The following is a 14585-nucleotide window of genomic DNA, read 5'->3' on the forward strand; positions in this document are numbered from 1 at the left end:
CACCTGTCTCTTTCTGTGCCTGTGGGCATCTGACTCCCTTCTCAGCCCACAGAGGCCTGGGAGCTGGGGCCAGAGCAGGGAGCTGTGAGGATGGAGGAAGCAGAAAACAGAGAAGAAAGCTCAAAACATAGGGGACTGACTCACCTATGTACACATCACCTGGGTGGGGGACAGATCTGTGAAGTGTTGCTGTGCAGGACTCATGGGTAAAGAAGTTATACTAGGTAGTTGTACTTGCTCAATGTGTCTGACAGAAGGCACCACAGCTTCTTCCCATTTAGAAACTAATCATCCCTCCCTTTTCCCTCTGTGGAGTTACGTTCCTCTGTCCATATTTACTGAGTTGTGTTCCTGGAAATAATTCAGTACAAATCCTTAAAGTCCCAAGAATTCAGTTCAGCTCAAGACTGTTGGTCATATTAGTGATGGCCAGGAGAAATATTTTTTAAAGGCTCTGTAGTACATTTTGATAACCCAATATACATTTCAGGATCACTGAACTACAAAAATGAAGAGGAAGGAACCTACTATGTGCAGGGGACCTTCATGTTTGCACCTCATCTAATGCTCACAATCATCCTTTGAAGAAGGTACTATTATCCCTATTTTCTAAGAAGCCAGACTTCTGGTCAAGATGGCAGAATAGATGGTCCCCAGTGTCACTCTCTCCCACAAATCAACCAATTTACAATGATAAAAATATAACATCAAGTGCGTATGGAATCGGGAGATGTCCATGGGGGGAGGCGAAAGCTCCATGGAGACCACATGCCCTGTGGGGCTGCTGTCATGTGATCCAGCAGATAGGCTTCACCACCACCACCTGGCTCCATTCCCAGCCTGGCCCAGTGCACATGGAGTGGGGAGACATCCATCAGTGGAGGCCGAGGCTCTGCAGAAACCACACACCCTGTGGGGCCACCACCACTCAGTCCAGCAGGTAGGCTTCACCGCTGACACCTGGCTCCATTCCCATCCTGGCCCAGTGTGCACAGAGCAGGGAGATGTCCAGTAGGGGAGGTGGGAGCTCTGCAGAGACCACAACACCACTGTGCAATCCAGTAGCCCAGCCCAGGGCACACGGAGTGGGGAGACATCCAGTGGGGGAGGCAGAAGCTCTGCAGAGACCACATGTCGCCTGTGGCTGCCATCACGTGATCCAGCAGGTAGGCTTAACCACCACCACCTGGCTCCATCCCAAGCCCGGCCCAGCATGCACTAAGCAGGGAGATGTCCAGCAGGGGAATTGGAAGCTCCACAAGAGACCACATGCTCTACGGTGCCTCCGCACATCCCAGCAGCCTGGCCCAGTGTGTGAGGAACACGGAGATGTCCAGCAGGGGAGGTGGAAGCCCGGCAGAGACCACACACCCTGCAGTACCATCCCATGACCCAGCAGCCAGCCGAGTCCAAGCTGACCAGAGAGGTGGCTCCCTGGAGAGGCCCAAGACCTGAGGCAACCACACACGCAAGGCACTAGTGGCCAACTGAGCAGTCACTGAGGTAGCCATACCAAATTGGCAACCCCAGCAACATCCTAGTCAGACAATAGTGTCAAACCTGTGGACTGTGAAACCCCCTGCCACAATGACTAAACATCAAAGGAAAGATACCAGAAATACAAAAAAATCAAAAAAGTACACCACCAAAGGGTAACATCTCTCAAGCTCTAGATCCTATAGAACAAGAAACCCTTGAAATGTCTGACAAGCAATTTTGAGTGATAATTCTAAGGAAACTGAATGAGATACAAGAAAACTCAGCTAGACATGATGAAATGAGGAAAAGTATACAGGACCTGAAAGAAGAAATGTACAAGGAAATCAATGCCCTGAAAAAAAATGTAGCAGAGCTTGCTGAACTGAAGAATTCATTCAGTGAAATAAAAAACACAATGGAGAGTTTAACCAGCAGGCTTGCAAAAGTTGAAGAGAGAACCTCTGAATTTGAAGATAGGCTATTTGAAATAATACAGGCAGACAAAAGAAAAAAGAATCAAAGGCATTGAAGAAAATCTGAGAGAGAAGTCAGACAACCTGAAGCACTCAAATATCCAGCTCATGGGCATTCCAGAAGGGGAGGAAAAAGGAGATTGCATTGAAAACATATTCAACAATATAGTGGCAGAAAACGTCCCAGGTATGGGAAAAGTCACAGATCTTCAGATCCAGGAAGGTCAAAGATCCCCAAATGTATTCAACCCAAAAAGGTCTTCTCCAAGACATGTTATAGTCAAACTGGCAAAACTCAAAGACTAAGAGAATCTTAAAAGCTGCAAGAGAGAAGCATGAAATCACCTATAAGGAAGCCCCAATCAGACTAACATCAGACTTTTCATCACAAACCCTAAAAGCCAGAAAGGAATGGGATGATATATTCAAAATACACAAAGACAGAGATCACACTGCCAGGTTGACCTACAGACACACAGCATTGCTGACAATGGTCTCTGCCTCCTCTCCTTTGCTCAGCTGCTGCCATCTCCTGGAGGATGACTGATAAGCAGGATGACAGACCATGAGAGCTGGTCCCACTGCTAATGAGGGACACAGAATTCTGCCTCCAGAGGCCTCTCACCCTGGTGGGCACAGGGGTGCTGTTCATAGCAACTCCATTGACCTGGGGGTGGGGGAAGGTTGGTATCAGGAGAGTTGAGCAGTCAGACAGAGCTGCATAGTGCAATGGGGACACTGGGCTGATATAGGACTGAGGGTCTCAGAGGTGTGGGGTGGCTGCAGCTGGGAGCTCAGGGAGCAGAATTGAGGACCTTAGCCAGAAGCACTGAAGAGTGAGGGTCTTAAATGTTTGCAGGGAAAAGACTCTGTCCACTCAATGTCAGTAGAACTCTCTCCCCAAGTTCTGACAACCAAAAATGTCTCCAGGCATCACCAAATTCACCCTGGAAGGTAAATTGTCCCTAGCTCAGAATCACTGATCCATATTAATCTCTAATGACTGTTCACCACATGAAATCCTATGTGCAGAGAGATAGAAATGCATGTTTTCAATATCTATGAAATGGATTTTTTTTGTTAAATATTTATTAAGAAGTTTTAAATATAAAACAAATAGAATACAGGAACAATTTGCTTACAAAATAACCTCCTTCAAAAATGGTGGAATTTAGGTAAATATTTTTGTCTAATAATTCATTTACTTAATAACTAAATGTCCCAGGAGAAGACATATTTAAATGTGATGACCATAAGGCTACCTGCACCTCAGCAGCAGGAAAGGTGGGAGCTTTTCAAGGGTCTGTAATCACAAATGAGAACGACACTGGCTGGGTTATGTCACAAAGTGGGACATGGGAAATACTCTAGACATTGGGAAGAGGAAATACCCAATATGAATCTGCACCCCAATGCACTGGAAAGTTCACTCTTATGCTCTTGCCAACATAGGGGCATCTTAGCCATGAGTGCAAAGACAGTTCTGTCAGTAGGAAGAAATGTCTTATTAAAAGGAAAAGTATAGCACAGGAATTTCCTTTATGTTTGAATTCGTATACTTTTGGATCATTCCTTAAGCAGAATCCATCTCAATATAGACCTAGTAACTGGACAGTGTTGGGGTCTCATTTCCTGCCCCTGTGAGCTGACAGCATCCTGCGACCGCACCCTGGTCACCCTCTGAACTACAGGAGGCTTGGACGCTCCCTCACCAGAGGGGAGGGGGCAGGGTTCACTTGTGACCTTACCATTCACCCACCCATAAGGATACACATATGGACCAATGGAACAGAACTGAGAGTCCAGAAATGAACCCTCACATTTATAGTCAATCGATCTATATCAAGGGTATCAGATAACTTAGTGGGGGAGAAAAATCTTTTGAAATAATGTTATTGAAAGAAGTAGGTAACTATGTGCAAACGAATAGTTTCAGAACTCGACTTCTCATCATATTAATCAAATATTTCAAAATGGATCAGCAAGTTAAATATAAGTGCTAAAACCACAAATACCCCCTAGAAAAAAAGGGGTAAATCTTCATGACCACAGATGTAGTAATGAATTCTTACATATGATGCAAAAGTATGAGCAACAAAAAACAAATATAGATAAATTGAACTTTATCAAAATTAAAACCTTTTGTGCATCAGAGGACATTATCAATAAAGTGAAAAGACAACTTACAAAATGAGAGAAAACATTTCCATTTCATACATATAATAATGGTTTCATGTCCAGAATACATAAAGAACTACTACAACTCAACAACAAAAAAAGCAAACAGCCCGATTTTAAAATGGGCAAAGAACTCAAGTAAACCCTTCTCTAAAGAAGATGTACAAATTATCAATAAGCACATGAAAAGGTCTTCAACAGCATAAACCACTAAGGAAATGCAAATGAAAATCACAAGGACGTATCACTTCACATCCCCTAAGACAGCTATAAATTTTTTAATGAAATGTTAAATTACAAGTGTTGGCAAGGCAGTGGAGAAGTTGAAATCATGGCCACTTATTCAGATCTTGCTGTAGAGTTGAAAAGAGGAGGTAATGAGGTCTGTCTCCTGAACACTCTGTGTGAGGACACGGGACCTTCCATTAGGTCTCCACACAGGGCTCTGACCATCTGGGCATTGTAAGGAGGGTTCTATATCAGGCTCAGGGAAAATGTGGAGTATACCAATATTTATAAAGCAAATGTATTTCACAGGGCCTGATTTTCCAAAGCCTTGCAGTTTCAGGTTTAGCCTAACTTCTTAAAAGTACGTATAAAATGTTAACCCTGCAAAAGACAGGAAATTTTTCCTCAGGCTAGTCTCTGTTGTAGGATAAAGAATTGCAGCACAGCAAGGGCGCTGGCTCAGAGGACAGACAGGTTACTGATTGATATGTAAAGATACTGGGAAATTGCTGTAAGGAGAGAGAATGTTTGCTAAGATCAAGCTTTTGTTGGTGGAGAGACTTAACCTCTTGCCAATTTCATTATGGAATGTCATCTGGCTTGTTTTACTGAATGTTATCAGCCTATAATGTTGAACTATAACCCCACCTATGTTCTCTTCCTGTAACTTCCTGGTCTAGAGAATAAATGGTGGAAGAGAACCCCAATTTGTGGTTAACTTCCCAAATGGAAGGAATGCCTCTCTCTTGAGGGTTCTGGGAGATTAACCCCTTTGGGGCTTCTCACTGCTCAGAAGAGATGGGCTTTGAGTAATCCTTTGTGGCTCCATCACCCAGGGGAAGAGGGGTGACAAATCTGTGTGAGGCAAAGCAAGAGGAAAACACAAGAGTATCAGCTACAGAGAGGAACAAGGAGCTAGAGGAGCTGGTAGACAACACTGAGCATGGTCCCTGCAGTTCACAGGTCCAGCTCAACCTGGAGTGGTGCCCACTGTGATCCGGTCACCTCTGAGACACAGCTCCCTTCTGTGACCTCTTTCCTGGTGGTACTTCAGGGCCCCTCACTCTCAAGCTGTGCAGACATTGCAGCACCTTGGACAGCATCAATATCTGCTTCGCCTTTTTCCCTCACAGGAACCAGGGTTCAGAATACGTGACAGAGGCCAGTGAGGCCAGAGCTTGTGCGGGGGCAGTGACAACAGGGACAGCTGCCTGAAATAGGCATAGGTGGGGTCACTGGCCAAGGGAGTCAGTGGAGGCCCAGGGAGACAGTGCAGGAAAGAAAACCCAGGAATGAGGAGGGGTAAGAAGAGGAGGAAAACAGGCTCTGTGGGGTGCAGCCCAGTGCAGGACTGAGAGTGAAGCCATCTCAGCAGGTGAGACCAGGTGCTGGTGAGCAGAAGGGGAAGCAGCTCCCACCTCACCTGACCCAGGGACGAGAGAGGGCTGTGGTTCTGTGTGTCCTTGAGCCAGGGTCTCCTGTCCTGACACCAGGCCCAGGGAGTGAGAAGTGAAGTTGACTTTTCCATCCTTCCCCTCTGCTCCCCTGACACTGACCTTCCCTCCTGTCCCTCTTTCTTCTACTCACAGATCTCCACCCAGTGCTCAGCCCCAGACATCACTGTCCCCAGCAGTGAGCATGGCAAAAATTACTAGAGACAAAAACAAAGGAATACATATTGCTGGAAATCTCAGTTTGGGCATCTCATTGAAAAGGTGGTAAGAATGAGCATACTTGGAGCAATACAGACTGAGCCTCATGAAGCTGGAATGTGGTGGAGCAGTAACATGACCTGTGACCCATGGGAAATGCCTGCAGATTTGTGCTGAATAAAACATGCCGCCTGGCATGGTGCCTCTGCCATCTACACTTTCTTTATCATCCACCAGAAGGCAGCAAAGTCCCCACAACCTGGGGCCTCCCGCGAGGCTGCAGACCCCCCTCAGCATGACCCACAGCCCAGCAGGGTCCGACCCTCACCAGCTTCAGCTCAGTCCACAGTCCTCCTCGTTCTCTAAGCCCCCCACTAATGACCTTTCTGCTTCTCCCTCTAGCCTGGCATCTTCCACCTCAAGGCTGCTCCCTCTGCAGGCAGCTCCTGCCTCCACATCCCTCATCCTTTCCTGGGGACGTCCACTCGGCATCATGTCTCAGCCAAAAGGGCACTTTCAGGGGAGCCCCTATGATCCTTAGACTAGCTCAGCCCAAAACAGGCTCCAGAATCTCCAGACACTGTCCCTTCACAGCCCTTCTCGGCATGACCATTATCTCCATAGTTCCACGATGCCCATCTCCCTGTTACAGGGAAACCATGAATGCAGGGACCGTGTCTGTCCTATTCTCTGTGGGACTCCCAGGGCCCAGCCCAATTTCTGATATGAAATGGATTCACAATAAATACTCCCTAAATGGATGGGGGAAAACATACATTAGAAGCACATCACCTCCATGTGACACCTGGAGCTCAGAGCATGTTCCCTGTGGACACAGGTCACAGGCATTAGCAGGGGAAGAGACTGGTAAGTGCCTGCAGCTGTCCCAGTGACAGGGCTTTTACCGTGGTACCTTTAGCAGAGGACAGGGACCCCCTAACCATAAGGGGTAAGAACCCGATTGGTACCTAGAACATTGACACCCACTACCCAACTCTGACTTGTGAGCAATAAAATACCTTCCAAGAGGGACTGGACAGGCAGTCCTTGTCCTTTACTCTTCCTCTTCTCACAAATACATCTGACCTATCACATAATCTCTGTCCTCCATCTCAGATGGAGTAACCACCAGGGCAAAGCCAAGCTTCACCCAGACCACAAAAGAGGTCAGAGGGTAACTCTCCAACAATAAGAGTCACAGGCCTCTGGGGACACCTGGCTATGGTCCCTGCAGATCCTCCCCAGCCCAAGGAGTCCCGGAGGGCAAGGTGAACTTCCCATACAGAACAGGACAAGATAACCCAGGATCTGCCTGTGCTTCTATCTCAGAGGGGCTGAGGGGCCACAGAGCCTCCCCTCCCCTAACAGAGGAACCCACAGATCCCCTGCTGAGTCTCCAGGTGTGAGCTGCTCCAATTCCTGGGCCCTCTGTAGGGAGGCCTAGAGTAGATGACAGACAGGACATAGATGACTTTCAGGCTTCACTCCTAGGGCAGTGATGGAGGGAAACAGGGTGTTCTGGAGATCAGCCTTGCAGGCCAGCATCTTCTCACTAAAGCCTCAAGAAAACCCTCCCCAGGCTCTCCCTTTGAAACCTTGAGGACAGATGGCTTTTCCTGAGGCAACACATCCCCCTGGTGGACAGTTCTTCCAACAGTGAACCAGGAGTCCTCTGGACAACGCCTGTCCTCTCCTTCAGCTGACCCTCCACTGGGATGGAGTTGGCAGCTTGGAGACCCACAGTGAACAAGACCTGGGCTGAACTGACCTTGCAGCCAGGAGGTCAGAGGCCGCTTCTGTACAGGGGTCATGGCCACACACATCATTTGGAGTCTGGTCAGCATCCCTGGTGCAGCCCCTGACATTGGCTGCAGGTCTCTTGCCCTCCCAGAGGTGACATTGGGATGCACAGACAACACTCAGGAAATGAATTCCCCTCAGACAGGAGCCTGGCTTTGGCAAAGGAGGTGGAGGTGAAACCTGATTTCCATCCCTTGCCCCAACAGACACTTCTGGAATCCTCCTACATGCCTGATCTGTCCCTCCTGCTCCTTCCTGAGGCCTCTAAGGATCCTGGTCTACCAGGGGTCCCTGTAGAGCTCCCACTCCCTCCTGGCACCACTCATGGGGAAAGGCAGGATGACCACAGGAGCGTCAGCCTGGCAGAGGACACACGCTGCCCAGGATGGTAAAGGAGAACATGGACAACCCCTGAGCCACAGCTCAGCTAACAGACACAAAGAGGAAGAGGAAGGGTCTCCCTGAACCCTTCCCCAAGGACAATGGAGCCCACAGCACCCGACCTCCCACCACCGCAGTCCTCTCTTCCCAGGACATGCAGGACCCCTCCACTTTCACACCCAGAGCCTGCAGCTCTTTCTGAGACACCATGTCCTGGGTCTCTTCCCCTGGATCAGAGGCCAAGCTGGTGACACTGAGACAGAGGGTGTGTCCCCTTAACAGTCATCACTCAACTACCCCTTTCTAGCCCCACAGTTGATTCTGTCACCTCCTGCTAGGAGTAAGTCCAACCTTCCCAGCACATTTGAGAACATTGGGAAGACCCAGGTGTTTAGCCGGCGTTCTGCATCACAAAGAGACATTAACCCACACAGTTGGGACCACAGAGGTTCTCTATGTGTTGCTGACACACAGAGACTCAAGGCCTGTCCATGGCAGAGGTCAGTGCTGGAGTAGCCAGTCTTCCTCCAGGGAGACAGGGGTCCCAATCTGCCTTGCTTCTGACAGTGAGCTCCCAGGACAGTACCGTCAGCATCACCTGACAGCTGGAAGATGCAAACTCTCAGGTCTACTCCACAACTGCCAAGTCTGAACCTGCATTTTAACAGGGTCTACAGACACTCTGTGTGCACAGGGAGAAGACGACCACCACCCCAGCCCTCACATTGAGTCTCACCCTGGCTGGACATCGATGTCACTTGTGCCACTGAGGCAGCATTTCTGAGGCATCACCCAGGATTCTCAACATCTTTATAAAGTTCCCCTGGTGATTGTGAGGTACAGGAGGGGTGAAATCTCTGTGACAAGAGTTCCTGGTGCAGACTCCTGGCTTCTGCTCTGAAGGGAAGAAGAGATGGATGAGAGTTCTGCAGGGGAGGCTGTCTGTGCACCCCAACCTGTACCTGTGGGGGTGGCAGGACACTGAGGGCCCAGGACGCTTGTTTAGCCAATGCTGTGTGTGTATATGTGGGTGTGTCTGTGTGTGTGTGGTTGTGCATGTGTGCATCTGTCTCTCTGTGTGTGTCTATGTGTGGTTGTGCATAAGAGTATCGGCCTGTGTGTGTATTTTTGTGTACATGTGATTGTGCATGTGTGTATCTGTGTGTGTCTGTGTGTGTGTCTGTGCGTGTATGGGCAGCTGGAGGAAGAGTCATAACTGAAGAACGCAAATGTTCTCAGAAGTTCCTAAGAAACCCAAATGTACACAGGTGGGAAAAAGGGAAGAAGGAAAACAAGAGGCAGGAATAACAGAGAATGGGACAGGGAGACCTCCTGGGCAGAGACCCCGTCCCCATCCCATGTGAACCTGGGAAGTGCTCCTGTCCTGGGTCCAGGCTCAACACAGATGGAGAAAGGACAGCAGAGCTGACACACCCCAGCTGCAGTGCTGTGAGCATTTCCGGAGCCGAAGCTCTTCTCCACAGAGGGAGGACAGAGCAGGCAGCAGAGACCATGAGGCCCCCCCCCCAGACCCTCCCCACAGACAGCACATCCCCTGGCACAGCCTCCTGCTCACAGGTGAGAGGGGAAGGTTCCCTGGGAGTGGGTGGGAGGATGGGAGAACAGAGAGTGGCTGTGGTCTGCTGGTGAGGAAAGGGCTCTGAGAGGGGACAGGGGGCTTTTGCTTGGAGACTGAGGGAAGAGGGCAGCAAAGAGACAGAGGAGGCTCAGCAACAGGAAAGATTCAGTGAGTTGGAATTGGAAACGGGCAGGACAATCTCAATTGCTCTTTGTTTTTGAAGTTATTTATCACTGAACACTGAATTTTGAAAACTGATGATAATAACAATTTACATCACGGTGAAAATCAAGAAAAGCAAAAAAAACCAGGGGCACTAACCTTTGCATTTACAAACCTCAGAAATTAACAAATAAATAGCAGGATGTGGACATCCTGAGAACACTTCTTAACTCTTCCACAGGTATCTGCAGCCTGTCCTAGGCACTGGGGTACAACAAAGACCACACAAGGCCCTGACCTCAAGGAGCTCACGCTCCACTGGGGAGGAAGACAAAGAGATCTAGAAGGTGAGGTAAGGTGTTGTATTACACCATTTCTCTTCCTTATAACTAAATACTTAGAACTGTGTATTGTGTAAGAAAGTGAAATTTATTGCTGACAGTTTCCAAGGCTAGGAAGTCCGAAGTCCAAAGTCCAGGGAACACATCTGGTGAAGGCCTTGGCAGTGACACTAATACAGGCGTCTCACATGGCAGAAAATGGCAGACCAGAGATAGAGAGACTCATGTGCTCTCCTTTTAAAGCCCTCAGAACCACGTCCATTCACGATAGCATGGTCCTTACAATTAATCACCTCTATAAGTCCCCTCCTTTTGTGATCATAATAGGATTTCCCATCCTCAACAGTTACAGTGGGGATTAAGCTTCAATGGTTTAGGGAGAACCATTCAATCCACTGCTGGTATTCACAAGAGCCATGGAGGGAACAGAGCAGGGAAAGGTCAGAAAGTGAGGGCCCAGGGTCACTAGAGGAGGTGGTCAGGGAAGGCATCTCCCAAAGACACCCTGAATGTGAGCAGGGGTCTAAGGGCAGTGAGGGGGTGAGCCCTGAAGACACTGAGGACTAGTACTCCAGAGGGAATGACAAGTTCAGAGTCTCTGGGGGAATGGAGGTCACGCAACTGACCCTAACCTAGCAGGACACACACACACACACACACACATACAAAAACACATGCCAAGGCTGAAGGATGAAGAGACCTGCTCAGGACTCAGGGCCCCATGCTTCTATCCCAGTACATACATTCCAATGTTGACTGATTTCTCTTTCTTTCCTCCTGTCCTCACATGAAACCTCCTGGAACCCTCCCACCACTGCCCAACTCACTATGGAATCTGTACCATTCAATGCTGCTGAAGAGAAGGATGTTCCACAGTCTTGTCCACAATCTGCCAGAGAATACTCAAGTTATGTCTGGAACAAAGGAAAAAGGGTAGGTGCTAATCTCATTGCAGCATATATAATATACACTCAAGTAAATACCCTAGGGCCTGCATACAGCAGTCAAAAGACATTATTCCCCAATGGATCCCTGCTGTTCCAGAACGTCACCCGGGGGGACACAGGACACTACACACTACAAATCGTAGATGCAAAGCTCAGCACTGACCAAGTATCTGGACAGTTCCACATACACCATAAGTGATTCTTCTGTACATCTGGGTGTTGGGGTGGGGTTGATTCTACTTCACACACACATGACTGTCAGGCCTGGAGTGTGCCGACATCCCTCTCTGCATTATGTCCCACATTGGGATTTGAACATTTAGCGCAGGGCACACACTGTGGAGACAAACTTCAGAAGATCGGAATTTCTTACTCCAGATTTCTGACACTGCAGACACCGGCTGCAGAGAGAATGACAGCCTGATGGGGTAACTCAGCAGAAAGAGACCAGTCTCAGTCCAGACACCCGTCACCTCACCCACCCAAGGATATGACTCTGAGGAAGATTCTGCAGGACTCGGTCAGGGTCTGGACTGAGGAACCTCTGGGATCCTCACAGGGAAGCTCAGCTGCAGGAAGCCCCTACTGCAGACCCCTGTCCCAGGGCTCCTGATTGCAGGTGACCTATAGCCTGTGGCCTAGGCTGGGTTTTTGCCTCCTGGGCAGAACTAATGGGAAGCAATGATTTACCAGCTGCCCAAGTCTTATCACCAGCCCCTAGAGCTGGACACCAGCCAAGGCTCAGCCCCAAGAGCCATATCTGGGGAAGGGCAGAGCCTAGTCCTTCACCTACTTGAGGTGGAGATAATAGACAGACAGGTGCACCAAGATATTAGCCAATTGCCCTTGGGAACTTAGGAGGTGCCCTAGGAATGTCAGCATGCTCGGGGAGAGAAACAGAGGAGAGAAGATGCTCTGGAAGCTCCTTGTCCACCAGGGATCAGGCCCAAGGGCAATGAACATTACTCTTATCCACCAACCCCAGAAATTGGCAAATCACAATCACAGGCTGGATCTGTCCCTGGACAACAGGACTCTCACTCTACTCAGGGTCACAAGGAATGATACAGGACCCCATGAGTGTGGAACCCAGGATCCAGTGAGTGCCAGACACAGTGAACCATTCACTCTGAATGTGCTCTGTAAGTAACTTCTGTTCCCAGGTGGCCCAGGCTGCCAACCCAAAATCACACAGTGAGAGGCTAGGTCACTCAGTCCCTCCCAGGTCTAAGTACACAGACCCTCACACCTGGAACCCAGACTGGCCATGACTTTCTTCCCTAAGCAAGTATGGCAGGTCCAGCCTTGAGCGAAAAACAGGAAGTGGGGGGCTGCTCCTGTCTTGAGAAGCTCGGGGTCAACAACCTGTGAAGAGAGAAACAGGTTAATGTCTCATACCCAGGCTCAGCAAACACAGGGGGATATGGTTGAAACTTATTTTTTTTCAATATTTTTTATTGGGCTAAAACATACATAATGAGTTGCCATTTTAAGAATTTTTAAACATACAATTTTGTGGAATTAATTACACTTCAATGCTGTGCAACTACTACCTCTATTTCCGAAACTTGTCATCCTAAACATACACCCTATACCCATTGAGCAGTCACAGTGAAACAAGATAAAATGTCCAGGATATGAAGGAGGAAATTTCCAAAGAGATTAATAACTTAAATAACTTAAACAATAATGTAACAGAACTCCTGGAAATGAAGGAGTCTCTCAATGAAATAAAAAACAGAACAGAAAGCTTGAGCAGCAGGCTAGAGCAAGCAGAAGAAAGGACCTCAGAATTCAAAACGGTCTTTTGGAATAACCAAGGCAAACAGGAATAAGGAAAAAAGAAATTTAATAAAGGAATAAAATTTAAGAGAGCTAGCAGACAACCCCAAGTGCACAGACATCCAAATCATGGGTATTCCAGAAGGGGAAGGAAAAAGAAAAGGGATTGAAAATTTATTGAAGGAAGTAATAGAAAACTTCCCAGGTATCGGTAGGGATATCTTCAGATCCAGGAAGCCAAAAGATCTGCTAACCGAGTCAATTCAAAAAGGTCTTCTGCAAGACATGTAATAGTCAAACTGGTAAAACTCAAAGGCAAAGAGAGAACTCCAAAAGCAGAAAGAGAAGAGCACCAAGTCAGCTATAAAGGAGCCCCCATCGTCACGAAAAAAAAAAAGAAAGAAAAAAAAAAAAGTCCTTGTAAGGAGCCCCCATCAGACTAACAGAAAACTTCTCAACTGAAACCTTACAGGCCAGAAGAAAATGGGATGATTTATTTAAAAGACTAAAAGAAAAAAATTGCCAGCCAAGAATCCTATATCCAGCAGAGTCATCCTTCAGAAATGAGGGAGAAATAGTTCATTTCCCTGACCAACAAAAGATATGGGAGTTCACTACCACATGACCAACCCTGCAAGAAATAGTCAAAGGAGTATTGGCATCTGGAGTCTGAAAAATGATAATCAATATCATGGATTAACAAGAAAGAGCAAAATCTGCTATTAAAACCAAAATGGAAATGAGAAAGAAAAAGAAGCTAAATCATATCATCTCAAAATCCAACTAACTTGAAGATAAAAAATAAGGGGAAGAAAGGAACAAATGATGTTTAAAACATCTAATAAAAAGCAATATAATGGCAAGAGTAAAGCAATAGTTATCAATAACAACCATGAATATAAATGGATTAAACTCCCCATTCAAAAAGCACAGACTGACTGATTGGATTCAAAAGCTAGACCCAACTATATTCTGTCTTCAGGAGACACACCTTGCCAATAAAGACAAGCAGATTAAAAGTGAACAGATGGCAAAAGATATATCATGCAAATGGAAACCAGAAACAAGCAGAGGAAACTATTCTTATATCAGATAAAATAGACTTCAAACCAAAAGCCATAAAAAGAAATTAAGAAGCCCACTATATAATGATAAAGAGACCTATCCAGGTACAGGACATAACAATCATAAACATAAATGCACCCAATGGTGGAGCACCTAGATATATAAACCAAATACTCTTAGACCTAAAAAAAAGAGATGAACCCAAGTACAATAACAGTGAATGACCTGAACACCCCTCTCTCACCATTAGACAGATCTTTCAGGCACAAATCAACAAAGAAGCACAAAATTTAAACTACAGCTTAGACCAATTATATCTGGGAGGCATCTAAAGAACATTTAATCCAACAAGTAGAGAATATATATTCTTCTAATCAGCACATGGAATATTCTCCAAGATAGACCACATACTAGGTCACAAATCAAGTCTTAGCAAATTTTTAAAAATTCAGTTCATCCCAAATATCTTTTCAGGACACAATGGATTAAAACTGGAAATCAATAAACAAGTAAAATTC

The 14585-nt window shown here is 47.0% G+C and overlaps 1 protein-coding gene across 1 annotated transcript in view; it reads left to right on the forward strand.

Annotated features, from left to right (window-relative positions):
* The window catches only part of LOC134387422 (carcinoembryonic antigen-related cell adhesion molecule 5-like), a 53943-nt gene extending 42524 nt beyond the window's left edge, over nt 1–11419 (forward strand). Inside the window, exons 11-12 of the mRNA XM_063109900.1 lie at nt 9586–9769; nt 11055–11419. Coding sequence (XP_062965970.1) covers nt 9586–9769; nt 11055–11419 — 549 coding nt within the window. The remainder of the gene's footprint in view (nt 1–9585; nt 9770–11054) is intronic.
* The last annotated feature ends 3166 nt before the right edge of the window (nt 11420–14585 follow it).

This window comes from Cynocephalus volans, chromosome 10 (genome assembly GCF_027409185.1).
Source record: "Cynocephalus volans isolate mCynVol1 chromosome 10, mCynVol1.pri, whole genome shotgun sequence".
Lineage (NCBI taxonomy): Eukaryota > Metazoa > Chordata > Mammalia > Dermoptera > Cynocephalidae > Cynocephalus > Cynocephalus volans.